The sequence below is a fragment of the Histoplasma capsulatum genome (assembly GCF_000150115.1).
Source record: "Histoplasma capsulatum G186AR genomic scaffold supercont2.3, whole genome shotgun sequence".
NCBI classification, from domain to species: Eukaryota; Fungi; Ascomycota; class Eurotiomycetes; order Onygenales; family Ajellomycetaceae; genus Histoplasma; species Histoplasma capsulatum.
Window position 1 is genome coordinate 1,164,905 of NW_025544803.1, and position 17,589 is coordinate 1,182,493.

Genomic DNA, 17,589 nt, shown 5'->3' on the forward strand with positions numbered 1-17,589 from the left:
ATATCTCTCTCTTATTGGATGTGAATTTCAAATGTCATTGCTCTATGGAACATGCTTTGGGATATTTGGTTTTGCATGTTCTCCCACATCAGATTCTGCATCTACATATAAATATCTACATATTTTGAACTCGATTCTCAATGTCCCTGTTTAATTCCATGCTCAACACTCCTGAAAGTATCGTGATGCTGTCTGCAATTTTGAGGGACATACATTATCTTTGAGCTCAGTCTGGCTCAGGAGGAACGAGCTTTCCTGGGATTGTGGGAATATTGAACCTGAGAAATGAAAAGAGTTTGCGATTAATATTGCATAGCTGATGTCAATCAGTTAGTGCATTGAGAATAATAGGAAACACAAATCCAAATCCGTGGTAAAGCAAGTTAGGAAAAATACCAGCCTCATCAAGGCAGAGGATATATGTTTCACCAGTGAAATCTAGTAGTTTACTGAGCCTGTCTTTGGTTTAGATACTTCTTTATTGAATAGTACATACAAAGGAAGGAAAAGAAAATACCATCAGCAATGGGGGCAATTAGCATGCTGTTCGCGCATCCATCCCAAACCTCATTTGCCATCACATACCACAGAGAAAGGGACTGATACAATGTCTCCTGCCTTCAATAGCCTGGAAACAGACGGTCTAGGAATGAGATTTCCCGGATATAATGGGGAAAGCATCCAAAAGAAGAAAATAAAAGTGATAGTGAAAATGGAAGTGGCACAAAAGAAAATGAAGCATTCAAGAAAAGCTGTCAAAAATGACAGGTCATATTTTCCCATCAGCCTCTTGCCGTATCAGTGGAAAGTGGAAGACGTGTTGAAGATCTCAAAAAAGCCACAGCAAGTTAGCATATTCATTGATAAACTGGTATCCGGGAGAATGGATGTAATCAAGGTTCCGTTGTCACGGAGCGGGAGGTGAAATTGAAAACCCGACCAGTGTGTATAATTTTGCAATCAACACATATACTTTTTTAATTCTTTCTCTCCTTTCTTTTCTTTTCTTTTCTTTTCTTTCTTCTTTCTTTCTTTCTTTTTTTGAATATCTCGATTTATGGTACCAATGGCAAGTTCACACATCCAGGCATATATCGAACCTGTCATCGATCAGCAAAAGCTTGTAGATCGAATTAAGCTTGAATCAAGGAATAGAGAGACAGAGATGGGGCGTGCGCTGAGGGGCCGAGATTCAAGATGGCCCGTCCCGGCCCCGCCTCTGGATGAGTTGAATGCAGAAACAGAGCCGCCGCTGCGGTTGAAAATCCACCCGCCCACCACATATCAAATTCAATATTCGCTCTCTCCCTTTGTTTCTCGGGATCTGTCAATAATGACCAAAACCCGCTGCCGGGGCCATGCAGAGATCCGGGAAATCGGATAAAATGTTGTCTCAACCATAACCACCACCACCACCATCGTCAGGGCATTGCGAGTGAGGATGAAAGGAGATAGTCGGTGAGGACGGGCTATCGCATGGCCATTCGGCGGATAAGACATCCGTGTGCGGAAGAAAAGGTTGATCCACTTTTTATTTCTGCTTCAATCCCTTATCATTCTTGAGACTAGCATCCTCGAGATGGTCTAGGTCTAGACGGAGGCAACGGGTGGCGTTGCTACGAGACATACTGTACCTTATTGGCTGGTGGTGGGTTGTCGGTGCATTCGGTTTTTCTAGTTTAAGATCGCTAGAAGCAGAATATACTGTGTATATCAGAAGGGAAAATATTTCAGAAACAAGAAGAGCATGTTTGTATGCATGTACTGCACATGTACATGTACATGAAAGAAGCCATCATGATCAAATCGGCCACTTTCTCGCATGTTGTTCAAAAATCATGATTTGACATTCTGGAAACGGAGGTCTGGTGGTTGTTGTTCCGCATTCAGCTGGGGAGTTACACATTCCACACCGCATATGTGTCATAGTTCCTGCCTCAATACCGGCAGACATGCTATATTTGCTCCTTCGTACCTCGTACGTACTGCCATGGTATTGTTCCGCATGCTGTGCTGCAAACGGGTGCGCAGAATGAACATTGGTTGGTGGCTTTCCATCTCAGCCACTCGATTTCACATGTTGGAAGACCTCTTTCCCCCTAACCCAGCTCAAAGTTCAAGACAGAGATGATATCTTGTGCGACATATAATAATGGAACAGACGGGGATTGTCAAAAATAGTGGAATTGGGTGATTCCAGCTTCAAGAGGGAGCGGTGCGGCAAACCAAACTAATACAGCGAATGCCCATCCGTGACCTCGCTGGGCAGGTCGACTACCGATGATATGCCGCTGCTAGCCATGAGCAGGGGTGCAAGCCAGGAGCCGGGAAGGGGAAAATGCCAGAAGGCCCGAAGGCCAGTGGATCGCTGCCCAACCGACGATGACATACAGGAAGGATATCGACCCTGGACACTTCCTGTTAGCAACTTCGCTCTTTTTATTCATTTTATTTCTCATCGCCAGGAGAAAGCGGGTGTGCCATCAATCCCTTTCGCCCGCGCTGAGCTGCTGTTTCTGTGGAAGCCCCATTCCGGGAGTTGATTCTCACTAGTAAGTTCCATGGTTTTCGCGTTTACAAGCGGTCATATTCAATGCCCAATGACGCTTATTTTTCAGGGAGCAGTAGGTTGCCCGTTATCTGCGTCTAGAACTGAACTCTGAACTCATCGGACTCGAGAGATTCAAGTTTCCAACAGTCTAAGTCACCAATACAGATACAGCTCAAGCTGGTACTCTCCCATCTGGCGAGGTCACCGCTGCCTGGAAGATCCACCCCCGATATCCTTCGCTTCCCACTTTCCAAGTTCCGGGGCTAGTGTGAAACCAGCTAACAACGGCCCTGCTGCTTGGAGTCGATCCTTTCGACACGTGGAAACTGCCGTTTTGGGTCTAACATCGTTTTGCTCGTTGCACATCATGATGACAATTACGGATCGTTGAGTGAGTGACCATCATCTACCCCCTGTATGACAGACATACGGCGTAGACAAGCCATGCCCAAGCAAGCGGGCCATTCATCTCATACTCTTATCAATATGATCGTGGTTATTCGACATCAGGTCGCCGCCACCAGTCCCGGAGAAGACCCTTCTGGCCCCTTCTGGTATCCAGAGGATGTTGCGTGATTGCTATTGGATCAAACGACTGCTCTCCCTGTGCGATTCTCGTGCTACTCGGCTTTGTGAGAGAGCAGGATATATATAGCCAATAATAGGAGTAGGTAACTAGGAGGCAGGGTCATCATTTTTCTCCATCGGAGCGCAACAGGCGAATATCCCTTGTGGTGGTGGGGGTTTCTCGACACAATCAATAATTTCGAACAATAAGCAAAGGGAGGGGGGGAAAAAATTTAAAAAAATAAATAAAAAATACACTGAGAATCAGCGGGTGTCAAAAAAATGGTACACAAACGAACGCATCCCGTAAACGACAAGCGCTCCAGAATTACAACTCTGCAAAGCAACGGTCGCACGGGAGTAATAAGAATAATACAACTCCAGAGTAATTACGACTAACGTTAGAAACAGAGAAGCTCGATAAGTGGGATCTCCAACGAGGGAGACGACGATTACTGGTACAGACAGATGTGCCAATTTATTATTTATCGTAGCTGTGCGACAAGACACGACGTTTCCCGTGGAGCTCGCGATGTTATCAAGGGCAAAGTTGAAACCTTAGCCAGGTACCACCGGTTTTTATTGATCTCAAAAGAAGTTAATTTTCGTTCCCGACAGCGCCTGTTTCAATGGTTGTCTGTGAGTTATCTGTTTCTCCCGTGTTTCATCTTTTTATATGGGTTTATTTTTATCCTCAAACCATCCATAGCTGAAAATGAAACAGAAAGAAAGAAAGAAACAGGAGAACAAGAAGCCCGCTGACTCTCCCCTCCCCCATCTGCATTTGACTCTCATCGGAGATTATTATCATATGGGAGCATCCCCAGCTGGAATCCCTCTTGTAAGATTAATAAACAATCATCATAAAATGAGTGTGGTAGTTCGCTAGTTAGTTACTGCAACAGTGCCATAGATCACTTGTTGTCCCATTAATAAACGGTCATAGTCGCCAAGCCTCTGCTAGTGACTGACTCAGCATCCGGGCGGCAGCGGACATCTTGGATCCACTCCTTCTGGAAGCCTTGCCTGTTGGGGAGCGGATGGCTGCGATGGACTGGAATCCCATGCCCCGGTACTCCGTCCTCTGATCCACGGGTGGGCGGGTGGGCGGGTGGTGGCCTGGGCCTGGCCTGGCCAAGATGCGGCGGCTTCCGGACCTGGGTAGGATCGCAGGAATGGAGGAGTTGTGTTGGATGTGGGTTTGGCAGATGCGTGATGTTTTTCCCGTTATCGTCGTTATCATCGTTATGGGTCAGTTCATTGCCGCTACATGAAGGAAATAAGGTTACCCAGGCACGGAGTATCTCTTGTGAGCAGTGGAGCGGGAACGACGGCACAGATGGGAATTTGCTCTTATCATCATCATCATCATCATCAACGTTCCCTGTTATGTGGGGGGCAAAAAAAAAAAAAAAAAAAAAAAAAAAAAAAAAAAAGATCCCTCTCATCAACTACCTGGTTCCGGCAAACATGCTACCTTATCTCCCTTTTCAGCGTCTAGCCTTTGTCCGTATGTATGTATGGACTCTGTACTGTACATGTCCTACATATACGCACACACATACAACCGCGTTATTGTCCAACGTTGCGAGACGCAAGGACCATCGATGGAAATAATCCCCCAAGCGGCGTGGAATGCATATCCGGGTGCTGGATATGCACCGTGCAACTTGGGCCTTATGAACCGTTGGCATCTATAAAGTGGAATTTCCTTGTCTGAACCATCGTCCAGGCTGGCTACATGCGAGATGGAATATGTGTGTATGTATATGTATATGTATATGTATATGTATGTTGTATGTTGTATGTTGTATGTTGTATGTATCCCTATGTCCTCCTCCTCGATGTAGCCATGTATGTCTGCATGCGGTGTAAGCTATGCTCCGCACGCAAAAGACAGTACAAAGCAGAGAAAGGGATGAAGCATCCATCCGTTATCTCCATACTAGAAAGCACAAAGGGCTGCTCTGCTTCCACGCCCGGAAGCGAGCAACATCGCCGTGTATGATCATTAGTAGTGTCGTCGTTTTCGTCAAGGGATGGGAGGATGTGATTATCAACCCGTACAAATCCGTTAACTTGACATGTAGTTCTATCTTGATAGCCGCTCAAAGAAGCAAAGAAAAAAAAGAAAAGAGAGAGAAAAAAAAAGAAATACGCAGATTCCCCCATAACTAGCTGCTCGGGAACTCACTTACTGTCACAGATCACTTTTCTTCCTTCTGCCCTTTTCCGCTTCTAACCTGCCCATCTATCACCCCCGTATCACAGTGCTTATCCCTTATAATTATCATCACCATTGTGAATGGATCGCAAATCCCACCCTGCCAATGACCAGGGTCGGAATAATAATATTACCAAGAAAACGAATCAAAAATTACTCTTAGTTATTGCCGAAGTAGTTATTGTATCATTATGATCCATATCGTATCTTGAAACCTGCTCGTCCCCCCTGCGATGGAAGCTAGTTAGATATGCCTGGCTAGTGTGTCTGCAGCCATGTGAATCATCGGGATTAATTCCTCTGAGGATGCTTCCGGCCTGCTGGGCTGAGTAAGTTACATGCTGGTTTCAAGGCCCTTCTTGCATGGAGATGGTTGGGAATGCTGCGTGCAGAGAACGGTGCAAGCCACTGCAGCAGCCGCTGCCACTCTGCCAGAGAGCCCAGATGGATAGACAGACGGGCAGGAAAAGCACCCACCAGCCTGGCCAGACCAGCGGCACCGATGGGTCAAATGTATCCAAGAAGAACAGTCAATGTTGGGTTTGCCTGTATTGCTGGGTGTTGTGTATTTGGTGATTTGACTCGTTTATTTGGCTTCGTCGATGCTGAAATCACCCCACGAATGCTTTGACAAACAGAAAAGAAAGCAAACAAGAAGTGACAGATCGCAGGCCAACAGCAGCATCAGCTTGCCTCCTCTCCCTCTCCCGAGCCTGTTTGTTTAGACTTTGGCCGTACCCTGTCTCGCCGTTGTCTCGCCCACCTCGGCTCCACTCATCGCCTCTCCCCCAGCGGCAGCCCAAAACTCCTCCGGACGCCATCGTTCTGCTCCCAGTATTTAGGACTCAACTCTCCCCGTCCGCATGCGTCCCGCCAGCCAGTCCTCCTCCTTCGCCAACTGCAGCTTGCTTCGCTCACTGTGGGTTCACTATATATCATCATCGTCATCGCCTCGTCGCCCGCGCTGCCATTCCCATCCATTCCCTCCCTCTCCAATTCTTGCCTCCGCGTTCTGGGGATCGTCGCCTTCACCGCGAGACAAGGCGATTCACCCACTGACTTCGATTAACTTGCTGTTGCTTCTCTTCCCCTGGCCCCCCATCCACTGAATCTCCTCTCTGCTCTATGCTCTGAGACTATGTCTCAATGCGAAGGATGGCGTTGTGATTTCCCCTCCGCTTTCTAGCCCTAATCGAACTCCTTTTTGCCGATATGGATTTCATTGTAAGTTTCCTCCGTTCTTTCGTCATGTCTCCTATCCAGCGATTTCTTTCTTTTCCCCCACTCCTTCTTTGGTAGTTTATGCCATTGTTCTTCATTATCTCTCCCTCTTCTTTGCATGCTGGGGAGCTGGGGAGCTGGGGAGTGATGGTCGCAATCGGGCTGCTGTTTCGCTGCCCAGCCAGAGCTAGCTTGCTATCCATCTTCCCCTGATGTCGTGGGCGGCCATGCGACCATGCGGCCCATGACACGTTCCCACCAGCTGCTTCCTTGAGTTATTCTCCTCAGCAGCGAAGGCGCCGCAGCGGATACACTGCGTCGCGCGCACACGCAGCATCATGCCCTGTTACCCGAGATCATTGATTTTTGCGATGACTGGGACCTACGTCTTGTCTGATTACTGACCGGGCTACTGACTCTACTTGGTTTTTGACTCTTAGCTATCCTTAACGCACTTCTGCGAAGTGCATGGCCCGACATCCATTCTCTGTTCTCAAGTGATACCCTCCTCCTGCGCGCAATGTTACCCAGACACCTACGATATGTCCCCAAGTGATACCCCCTTATCCTCTCATGCCGCCTCCCCCGCCCTACATTCTCGCGGCCCTGATCGAACTGGAAAATCCGATGGGCAATCTATAACGCCACCGGATATCGGCGTCAGCACCTCGTTGAACGGCTGCTCGTCATCTAGCCTTGATCCGCTGCCGTCTCCTCTAGGCTCAGCCCCAACTTCCAGCCAGCGAATAGAAGACCATCCCTGGTTTTCGCATCGGTTATCAGGTCGCACGGAGACGGACAGGTTGAGTCGCATCGCTCGCGCTGATAATGAAACCTGCGCAAGCTGCAGCCTAACGGTCCCCAAGGGTGTAAGCGAACAACTTCCACCCGGTGGACCGGGGACTTTGAAGGCGGATGGCAAGGGCCGAAATGGAAGCCCGGTGCTACGCTCCAGAGAAATCGTGTATTCCTGTAGCGGATCTCGGTCGGATTATGATGCGGAGCCCCACCCGCACCACTCGCCCGGTACCTCACTTCACTCGTCCGCGTCGTCGGAAACTTCCTCATGTCACACCCATATCGTGAACTATCTCTCATTACACGGGCCGCCAATCCCCGACGATTATGCACTTCTACGTAGCGCCTCAATTAGAACGCTGAGCTGTGAGCTCTTGCCTCGCGGGCTCTCATCAGGGCCCTTGTCGTTCGGGGACCCCGTTACCGGTTACACTATCGCCTATGTTTTTCGCCTCCCGGACCCTATGGCTCGCGGCAAACGCCGGAGCTATGCGCTTCTTGCCCTGGCAGGAAAGGACGCCGGCAGAGCCTTCCGTGCGTCCCCGCTGATCTGGCGCGTGTTCGGTCGCATCGCTGCGAGCATCGTTAGTGCTGCTGAACGGCATCAGGAGTCGGAAAAGTGCAAGGAAGAAGGCGGGATTCCCACTTCTGCCGCTGCTGCTGCCACTACCAGCATGGCCAACGGACGGAACTACACGCCCATTTCTTCCTTCCTGACCGGCCGAGCCCTGGGCCCAGACGGCCAACCGCGCCGTGCCGGCCAGATCCGCGCACGCAACCTTGCAGAGATCGTGGGGAACGAATACATCTTTGCTGAGCTGCACGCGCAATTCGTCGCCTTGCTCCAGCAGCTGTGTGCTATGTTTGGCGGAGCCCGCATCCCGGACGATCGCTCGGTTTCGAGTTCGTTTGAGGAGGAGAGCACGTTTTCGCCACGTCGACAGTCTCTGTCGGGCGATTGCGGGAGGGGGACAATCGACACCGGCATGACCACTGCCAGAACAAGCGGTAGTCCCGCTGATCCCGGGAACCCTAGACACGATTATGATTCATCCTCCGTCATGCTCTCGCCCGCCCCGAAACCAATACCCATATCTCATCGCGGACGACAGGTAGCAGCCTAGGCAAGTTTTGAGCCCGTGCCTGCTCCCTGCTCCCTGATCGATTTCGATTTCGATAACCATGGAGGAAAATATCTCTATTCCCTTCTATCTATCCACTTTCAACCTTGTTCTTTTTTTGGCGCTGTCATATTTTCCATTAACTTCACAACATATACCCAAACTTATCTTTTTTCCATTTAACTTATGTTTTTAATGCTGCTTTATCATTTCTTCCGACCCCCAAGATTCCGGTTCTCTACCATCAATCCATATTTGACGCTGTTACGACTTGATTTACATAACAACAACTCGTCATCGAACTTGAAAATAACCGAATAGAATACTGAGCACACCCCGACCCAACGAAGAAGCACACGTTGTTTATTTACCTCACCCATCCGGCCCAATTTATATATATTTTAATTACCATACTCCATCTTTTTTTCTCTGCACATATTTTCCAGTCTCTTTCCCCTTAACCCCTTTTCCCCTTCCGGCCCCGGATCGCGCGCTTGGACATGTCGATCTATGTGTTTCCACCATTGTTTGTATTGGGGGAATTTTCCTCACTAATTCCCTCTATCTCCTCTTCCCTCCCTCCCTCTCTGAAACGAAACACAAACTTCCTCATGCCTGCAAAACTGAGCCTCCTCATGTCTCGAAGGGGGAGGAATAAGCAAGAAACTCTGTGGGAGGTGAAATATCGTGTGTAGCTTCAGCTTCGATGACGATGACGGTGATGACAACGGGGGAGAGGATGGAGATGATGAAGCCTCCCAACAGTCTATAAGAACCTACTTCCCGTTCCCTCTTCTCATGCCCTTTCTAAAGGCCGATGGGCTTTTTCCCTTAACTTTTTGATTCCCCCTTTTCCTTGCTCGCTCCGTTGCTTGCGAAATATATGGATGCACCGGAGTAGGGGTTTTACTTGGGAGGGAAGGGAGGGAAGGGAGAGACGGCCAGTGGAGGTGATGGCTCTTCATCCTTCCGCTTGATCTACTACGTTTTTCTCCAACTTTTTTGCCGCTTCTCGTGGGATGATTTATATTTAATTTTGTTTCCCCTTTTTGTCGTCAACAGCAGCGGGAGCAGGAGAAGAAGTAGAAGGTGGTGATGGTTCGAAAACCGTCGTTTCTCTCCTCGAAGATTCCAGCGCTTCCAATCCACCGCCTTCCGTGGTGACTAACTTTAACATCTGACACAGACGAAACACGAGGTTGTGACGTGTTTTTTTTATCGGGGTCTTTTTTTTTCCCTTGTTTTTCCTTCGGAGCTTTTTATGTTTCTCATCATCATCATCATCATTACCATCAAAGAAGGGGATGGATATGACGGGACGGAAACCGGCGAAATTTGGTTTTGGGAGGGTATTTCTGCTTCTCGTTACGTTATCATGTTTCATCAATAGAATATTTTGGGTGTTTTTTTTTTTTTTTTTTTTTTTTCATCCCTATCTTGTATTTTTCTTTTTTGAGCCCTGTTTTTGTTTTTAGCGCTGCTTATATCTATCTATCTATCTATCTATATGGTATATCCGGAACCTCTCTCTCCCCCTCTCTCCCTCCCTAATATTAATATTTCAACTCTTTTCAACACACCGGTTGAAGCTTGCAACCATCCCGTTCTCATCGGTTTGTGTTGCACATGTCATTAAGTGCCGTGGCCCCATGGCTTAATGCAAAATGAATCTTATATCTAACCAACTGAACCCATCGCGCGACACCATTATTTATTTATATCAAACAAATTGGCAGTTTAGGTGGCGCTGTGACTAACTTCTAGTAGTAGTTGGTTATCTATCTACGTTGGTGAGTGGTAAGAGTCAAGTCAGTGGTTAGGTTTCCTTTGCTTATCCATTGGCATTTCTGTTTTTCTTCTTGTATTTTGTATTTTTGTATTTTGTATTTATTTATATATATATATATATTTGTTTTCGATAAATTCTTTTTTGTTTTGTTGTGGGCTCGCTCGTTTAGCCGTTACTGGCGAAAAGACATATTCCGGCGAAGCCAGGAGCCAGGACGGGAAGGGACGGTATTCTTAAGTAGGTTTGCTTCATAATATTATGCTTACTCGCTATTTATTTCCCATTTATTTTTTCCGTTTTCAGCGGCTTTTTTTTGGAAAGTTTTGAAGAGTGGTTTGCTCTGTGGGGCTCCACCGAGCTGAATTCAATTCTTCGTTAGCTCTTTGCTACAAGACGTTTGGAACGGAGACAGAGAGAGGGGGTTTCTAGTTCCCAACCCACAGTTGCTGGTGCACTGTGGACGGCTTGCCTCGGGAAGGTGATGATGCCGACGGAGTTAGACGCTCTCAGGCGGGAGATATTCGGTGGCCTTTCCAATTCTCCTGCCATCACTGGGGCGGGTACATTTCGGGTACCTAGTTCAGATGAAATTTGGTTCGACAAGGAGCTGCAGGATATAAAATGTCTGTCAGGCAGACATGAAACACAGACAACTAACTAGGCGTTAAGCAAGTACGTTCGAGTTGAGCAAATATGTATTCTCGCTTAGAGGAAGGAATTGAATGAAAATAAAAGATAGCCGCAGCGTTGCCCAGCGATTCTGCTGACAAATGACAACGAGATGGCATTGGCCTGTGTGACCCATAGTTGGAGAATGGCCAAAGATGGGTATGGTGATAGAATACTGCTTTGGTTGTAGATATAATGTTGTGTTTCATCATCAGAGATTTGCAGAGCTTTCGCGGGGCAGGTAATAATGACGTCACAACCCTAATCTTATCGATCTGGATTGAGGATCACATGATATCAGTGTTGAAATTCGAGATTAATTTTCTTCTGGCAAGCATCAGGAAACACGGAGTTGGGCATCTGCCACTAACATCCAATCCCGTACTGTATTGCATACCGAACTGCTACGCATATGGTGGCATGCGCACCCCTTGTCAACGGTGCTCTATTCCCTACATACTCTATGAAAAATGGATCCGTACGATAGCGACTCCTCCGGTATCGAAGACTTCACCGAGACCAACGTCCTCCTTGGTTACGCCGATGACAATGCTTCTGACGATTCGATCAGTCATCTTGGCGGATGGCCAGTATTTAAGCTCCAATCTTTTCTTTCGCTCTGCTTTTGATTTTATACAACGATCTTGGAAAGCTGATTGAGGATTTCAATAGACCTGGATTGACCCCGCCAGCCCACCACCCGGTGACTTAGCCAAATGCAAAGTCTGCAACAACCCAATGTTGCTTCTCCTCCAGCTACATGGTGACCTGCCGGAACACTTTCCTCACGACGAGCGGTGGTTGTATATCTTTGGGTGCCCCAGGAAATCCTGCTCCAGGAAGCCCGGAAGTATAAGAGGGCTGCGCGGTGTAAAGAAGCACAAAATTGCGAACTCGACTTCACGACAACAGCAAACTCAAACTGAGAAACTGGGAGATGCGCTGGAGCCCACCCCGGCAGAGAGCAAGTCCAAGCAAGATCTTGGCTCAAGTCTCTTTGGTGCGGCTCCCTCTAACCATAGACAATCAGCCAACCCAAACCCTTTTTCAACCGCATCCTCTAACAGCTTATCAAACCCTTTCGCTCCCCTTGCTCCTACATCCACCCTAGCTGCAAAACCTCCCCAAAAGCCATCCTCATCCCCGCCAACCGAATCCCTCCCCGAAACGTTCGCCGAAAAGGTCCGCCTCTCCTCCCCGCCCCTGCCACACCCCACGAAAGTAGCAGCAGGACCTCCGCTTCCTTGGCCACCGCAATCCGCATTCCCAAAGCCTTATCCCCATCACCACCTTGATGCAGAATACGAAACTCTCTCCCACCCGCCCTCCCCCACCTTACACAACCCAGAACAACCAGTCATCATGGAAGAGGACCCTTCTACAACCTCCGGCGCAGATCCCAAGGAAACTTTTGAATCCAGCATCGACAAATCCTTCCTGCGCTTCTCTACCCGACTAGGCCATAACCCGGAGCAAGTCCTCCGCTACGAATTCCGCGGAGCGCCCTTACTGTACTCCACAACCGATGCGGTGGGCAGACTATTCTCCCAATCCTCCTCCTCGCCCGCCAAATCATCGCATGTCATACTATCCAGCAACAGCGCGGCGAGCCAGAGTCCGAATAGGATTCCCATCTGCGAGTATTGTGGGCGCGAACGCGTATTTGAAGTTCAGCTCACGCCGCATGCGATCACGGTGCTTGAGGAGGGGCGGGAAAATATTGGCCTTGGGCCTACCGACGATACGGGGATGGAGTGGGGCACTGTGATCTTAGCGGTTTGCTCGGCGAATTGTGGATTAGAGCATGAGGGGGTATTGGGGTGGAGGGAGGAGTGGGTTGGTGTTCAATGGGAGGAAAGAATCGCAGGGAAGTAGTTTGGGAGATGCTGTATTTTGAGCTAGTTGGATTGGCCAGAGCTAGGGAGGAAAAGGGGGGAATGGTTAAAAATATAAATTGCTTAGTCGTGCGAAGTTATTTTAACGACCTAGGAAATATAGGAGATGGAAATAGACCGAAGGATTCGCTGGTACAAACTTATATAAGTATCTACTCAGCAAAATGCTCACGTTACTCTGCAAAAGGAGAACGCAGCTAGGGAGCAAAGTATTATGAAAGAAGTGCTTTAGATGACTTCACAGATATATATTTCCCAGGAAGTACGTTTCCCCGCCATAATTTTATTTCTTCATTTCATTCCGCGTGATACGGAGCTGATTCTGCTCCCACAGAAGGGGGGGGAAAAAAAAGGAAGTGAAAAAGTTATATGATTGAGACGAAATGCTAACACAGAAAGTAAACAAGAAAATAAAATTCGGAAATCAAGCAGGTTGTTCCAAACCCCTCCGAAGTACCCGACCGAACATTTCTATTCCCACTTTCTCACCTTTGATCTCCCCTCTGGCCTCATTTTCTTTATTTTTGGGAACTCTGATAACAGCACTCGTAAGATCAGAGCCTGCGCTTTTATCAACTTCCCATCCGCAAACATCAACGACGAATTTCTCCAGAGCTTCTAGTCCGTTCAGGTCCAGCCATTGAGCTAGTACATCAGCGCCGATTTCCCGAAATGCCTTGCCGACCTCAACCGCAATGCGGACCCGTACCAACTCTTCAAATCCTGCAACGTCGGCAACCAAATCTGCGTATAGGTCGTCGGAATTGAGCGTTGACCAGAAGAGGGTGTATTGTGCCGATTCGAGGAGAGTGTTGAGGCGGGCGAGCTTTTGGATTGATTCGATGAAGTCAGACGTTTGCATGGGGAGCGAAGACGATGTAGACGCAGAAAATGGTTGAGTGTATGCGGGGAGGAGGGCGAGAGCGAGGGAGAAGGCAGGCGAAGGGAAGACGGTTAAAGCTTTAGCAAGAATGTTGGTTGTTGTTTCGGTGTGGAGGAGATGAGGATTGAACTGGTAACTGAAGATTTTATTGCCCACGATAGACAATTGTTGTTAGCGAAGGTTTTTCAGGTAGTTGGTATACAAAAGCATGAAAGGAGGTGGTAATTTTCAGGAAAATAATTGATCCCCATCCCCATTCACCCGATATTTATCGAGAAACAGAGTCAGGCTAATAGGAAACGTTAATGTAATAAAATTACAGATCATCATAATAAGGCCACAAATGAAAAACCCGACAAAAGTGCAAGCGACGACTCATGCTTTTTATTCTCAAAAGCAAGTATATGATCGCTAGTCGTAGCAATAAAAGCGGTCTCTCCATATAAATCCGAATGTAAGCACTCACAGTTTCAGTAATGCCAGATTGGCATAGCAGTCAAACGTTCTGTCTTCGCATTGCTGAACAACATACTCTTGGAAGATTGTTGTGGTTTCTGGATTGTATCTGTCCAAACCGTTGAGGATGACATCGATATGCTGCGGTCTCGTTTTACACTTATCGAACGCAGCCATTGTGTTCCTTTTAACTCCCTTTCGCTCAAAATTCTCTGTGGGCCACCTCTTATAAGTCAGATATCGCAGATTCGTCCCGGATTTTCGTGCAGATTTGTGCGAGTATTTTCACCAGAAGCGTCCACGTCAAATAGATAGGCTCCTGGAGCTCGTATTTACCGCAAAGTTAGCGGATAGGAGCGAATTACTTCAGGTGAGGAATAGCCGATAAAGAACCCCTTTTAACCGTGTGTTGGAGAAGTCGAGAAATGTCCCATCTGATGTTGATTTTCGATAAGTTTGTGGTGCGAAAGCCGCCCGGAGGTGGTGCTACCTAATGCGGAATGTTTTGCCGGCCATGATGACTCAGCTAACACCCGACATATCATCCTTGAACTATGAACATATTACAGATCTGTACAGAGAGGCAAAATCCGTTGAATGAGGTCGCCTTTAACCCGGACTATCGTACTGATGAGTTGGTACTTGGGAGTGGGTATGCGGGGCAGATTCTATCGAAGCTGTAACGGGGTTGCTAGGTTAGGTTTTTGAAACTACGCCTCCCCGTCCCCATCTTTAAGGGGCCATTTCAAAAGAAAAAAGGAGGGGGGAGGGGGAGGGGGGCGCAGAGTTTGATTTCAATTTTGTTTTTTCATTATAGGGTTAGATCGTTCAACACGGTGTTTTATGTATATATATCTATGGATAGACATTCGCATTTCCCCATTTGGATTATGTCTACAGTACAGTTCTGATGTGCTCGACTGTTATGTTTCAGACTTCGATTTTGCTTTTTGATAATTCTATCTCTTGAATTCTAAAGTACATACTTGTTTTAGCAAGATGTATGGTTGTATGTGCTGCGTTGCCCGGGTTATCCAGTAGGGATTAGCTATTATGCAAGGGTAAGGGGACATCCATCGCCTCGCTATGTATACAACGCTACCAAAAGTAGCGATTAGCGTTAATATCCATACTAGTTGACTTTCCTTCGTTGAATATTTCTGAGATGTAGAACGTACCATGCGAATATTGATAGAGAATCAATAGCACGCACACAAATCCAGGGGGAGGTAACAAGAAAGTGGAGTGCTGCCGGGCATGCTAAATAGTATGATTCGAATTTTCACGAGAATAGTTCGGGCTGTGGATTCGTACGTAGTTCGTCCGACATCGCCCATTTATATAAAGAGAAGCAGCGGATAGCATCTAGTCAACCGAGTTTGCGAAGCTCTTAAGACTGAAAAATGTCGACCAAAGAAGTGGGTATCTCGAAGTACTACTTGCCAGCAATGTTAGGACCCAAGAAACCTAGAACGAACCAACAAACATATGGAACAGTGCATGCTCACAGCCACCAGTTCAACTCTGTTACATTTTAGTTAAAGGTGAAAGCTTGTCATCCTTCGCCTCACTGCGGCTGTGGCCTCCTTTGTTCTCAGTTTCCAGGGTATCTTAGCAGAGAAACTCGCAAAAGCAGATCGCACTGAACTCTTGCCTGAGTCGGAATTGCCCCTGGGTACTACTGCATGTTGTGGTTGTGACATCTCTCCCAGCACGATGTCTGCAACGCAAGGCGTGGCAGTAACAGAAGCGGCGTGCTGTTGCGGGTGCGCTTGTTGCTGTGTAAATATATCCTTAGAAAGAATGGTCCCTCTGGTTGTCTTCCTACTAATATACGACAGCGTATCCGTCCTTCGTGAGGAAGCAGACGGAATCTCGTACAGCTGACGGCTCAGGCTGCCCTGGTGGCATTTTTCTCCTCCTCGGCGGACCACGGCCGTGCTCAGGTCCTGGCGCTGGGTAATGGCAGCAACCTCATCCATTAGCGCGCGTTGGTAGTCGTTCAGTTTTTCTTCCAGCATTGCTATCTTCTTGCGGCTGATGTTGTATTTCTCGACTGCTAGGCGGGCCTCTGCTTCTGCGGCCTCTGCTTGCCGTATTGCTCCGGTGAGCCTGGTGTTGAGGGCGTCAAGTTTTTGTTTGATGAGGGTTATGTGATCGTATGTCATGATTAGACCAAGGACAGATATAAATGCAATAGCTGTTGTTATATCGCCGAAGGTCAAAGGGCCCATGGTGAATGGGGAGCGGTTTTGGTGTGTTGGAGAGTGTAAACGTAAAGCCTTTTGGATCTCAGGGGAGCAGAGTACAATTGAGACGGCCACAGATCGAGAAATATCATAGACACATAATGCAAAGAAGACCGAGGCAGGATGCATACAGTATACCATAGGTAGAGAGTAGAGAGAGTAAAATCAACAGCAAGAGGGGGAACTATGAGGGTACCTGGGTATGTACCCCCAGGTATACAAGTGCAATATGTTCTTTTGGCAATTGCATTCCAGCTGGCAGCAATCAGGAACACAATCTAGGCCACAATTTCCTCGACGGATAGATAAAGGACTGCCGACATTTCTATGTGATTTCGTCCGACCTTGATTTGTGTTGAGCCTGAGCAGGTTTGCTTGCACGCATAGGCCACGGGAATATAGGAGATCTCGGCTTCATCATTCCTATTGACAAACAGGCATAATAGTAGGTAGCAGTCATCTGGAATTTGCGCACGAGAGCTATCTTGGTATATTCTCCTTTTATACAATGCATCCGCTGCGAATATCCTGTATATTTGTAATTTATTGAGGTTGATTTAACCTTGTAGCCTCCAGGGCTACTTTTGGCTTCTTTAGCGGCCCAACACCTACAAGCCAATCAAAGCCATTTTTAGAACATCTTCAAAGGGACTCGGATACATATGTATACCCCTACTCCACGTGCCTTGTATACTATGATGCATGTTCGTGAGGTATTATTTTTTGATATCGGCACAGATGTATTTGTTATAAATTGACTTATTGGCCGCGCTTGCATGCGATGAGGCTCTTTGCATGGGCCAACGCGCGGACCGGAAGCCACAACACCGACAACTTGATCTTCAAACCTCAGCCGGCCGTTCTCCGCGAACAAACATTTACCGCTGCAGAGGATTGATGATTTGAGTTTCTTGAATAGGGGCCGCGCTGATTCCGTCGACACTCTCTTCTTCCCTGCCTATCCTAACGTAACTTTACCCATATATGTGCGGTATTTTTGTTAGCATTTGTCTGACAGTGTAACACCCCCCCTCCCCCCTCCATTCGTTATTTGTACGGTCAATGAAGAGTCACGGCTATGCATCTCTCGACTACGAAAGGCTTCTTTTGGGGGGGCAAAGACTTCGTGCTCTGTTTGCTCCTGCTTGCAACTTTCTCGAGCTGTC

The 17,589-nt window shown here is 47.6% G+C and overlaps 8 protein-coding genes across 8 annotated transcripts; 4 read left to right on the plus strand and 4 right to left on the minus strand.

Annotated features, from left to right (window-relative positions):
- Nucleotides 1-607: 607 nt before the first annotated feature.
- On the plus strand, nucleotides 608-925 carry HCBG_02550 (uncharacterized protein; the record flags this gene model as incomplete). The annotated part of the gene is made up of 1 exon (XM_045429599.1): nucleotides 608-925. One exon carries the CDS (start codon nucleotides 608-610, stop codon nucleotides 923-925), a length of 318 nt encoding a protein of 105 aa, XP_045289494.1.
- A 3,122-nt stretch (nucleotides 926-4,047) lies between these two features.
- On the minus strand, nucleotides 4,048-5,290 carry HCBG_02551 (uncharacterized protein; the record flags this gene model as incomplete). Its single annotated transcript, XM_045429600.1, has 3 exons — nucleotides 4,048-4,502; nucleotides 4,676-4,855; nucleotides 5,065-5,290. 3 exons carry the CDS (start codon nucleotides 5,288-5,290, stop codon nucleotides 4,048-4,050), a joined length of 861 nt encoding a protein of 286 aa, XP_045289495.1.
- A 1,815-nt stretch (nucleotides 5,291-7,105) lies between these two features.
- Nucleotides 7,106-8,889, plus strand: HCBG_02552 (uncharacterized protein; the record flags this gene model as incomplete). Its single annotated transcript, XM_045429601.1, has 1 exon — nucleotides 7,106-8,889. One exon carries the CDS (start codon nucleotides 7,106-7,108, stop codon nucleotides 8,483-8,485), a length of 1,380 nt encoding a protein of 459 aa, XP_045289496.1.
- A 204-nt stretch (nucleotides 8,890-9,093) lies between these two features.
- HCBG_02553 (uncharacterized protein) lies at nucleotides 9,094-10,980 on the plus strand (the record flags this gene model as incomplete). Its single annotated transcript, XM_045429602.1, has 6 exons — nucleotides 9,094-9,169; nucleotides 9,545-9,642; nucleotides 9,669-9,831; nucleotides 10,250-10,272; nucleotides 10,651-10,898; nucleotides 10,941-10,980. 6 exons carry the CDS (start codon nucleotides 9,094-9,096, stop codon nucleotides 10,978-10,980), a joined length of 648 nt encoding a protein of 215 aa, XP_045289497.1.
- Nucleotides 10,981-11,410: 430 nt separating this feature from the next.
- On the plus strand, nucleotides 11,411-12,974 carry HCBG_02554 (uncharacterized protein; the record flags this gene model as incomplete). Its single annotated transcript, XM_045429603.1, has 2 exons — nucleotides 11,411-11,530; nucleotides 11,613-12,974. The coding sequence occupies 2 exons, from the start codon at nucleotides 11,411-11,413 to the stop codon at nucleotides 12,813-12,815; spliced, it is 1,323 nt and encodes a 440-aa protein (XP_045289498.1).
- A 285-nt stretch (nucleotides 12,975-13,259) lies between these two features.
- On the minus strand, nucleotides 13,260-14,351 carry HCBG_02555 (uncharacterized protein; the record flags this gene model as incomplete). The annotated part of the gene is made up of 2 exons (XM_045429604.1): nucleotides 13,260-13,854; nucleotides 14,185-14,351. 2 exons carry the CDS (start codon nucleotides 14,349-14,351, stop codon nucleotides 13,260-13,262), a joined length of 762 nt encoding a protein of 253 aa, XP_045289499.1.
- A 1,361-nt stretch (nucleotides 14,352-15,712) lies between these two features.
- On the minus strand, nucleotides 15,713-16,408 carry HCBG_02556 (uncharacterized protein; the record flags this gene model as incomplete). The annotated part of the gene is made up of 1 exon (XM_045429605.1): nucleotides 15,713-16,408. One exon carries the CDS (start codon nucleotides 16,406-16,408, stop codon nucleotides 15,713-15,715), a length of 696 nt encoding a protein of 231 aa, XP_045289500.1.
- A 293-nt stretch (nucleotides 16,409-16,701) lies between these two features.
- HCBG_02557 (uncharacterized protein) lies at nucleotides 16,702-17,127 on the minus strand (the record flags this gene model as incomplete). Its single annotated transcript, XM_045429606.1, has 2 exons — nucleotides 16,702-16,951; nucleotides 17,036-17,127. 2 exons carry the CDS (start codon nucleotides 17,125-17,127, stop codon nucleotides 16,702-16,704), a joined length of 342 nt encoding a protein of 113 aa, XP_045289501.1.
- Between the last annotated feature and the right edge of the window lie 462 nt (nucleotides 17,128-17,589).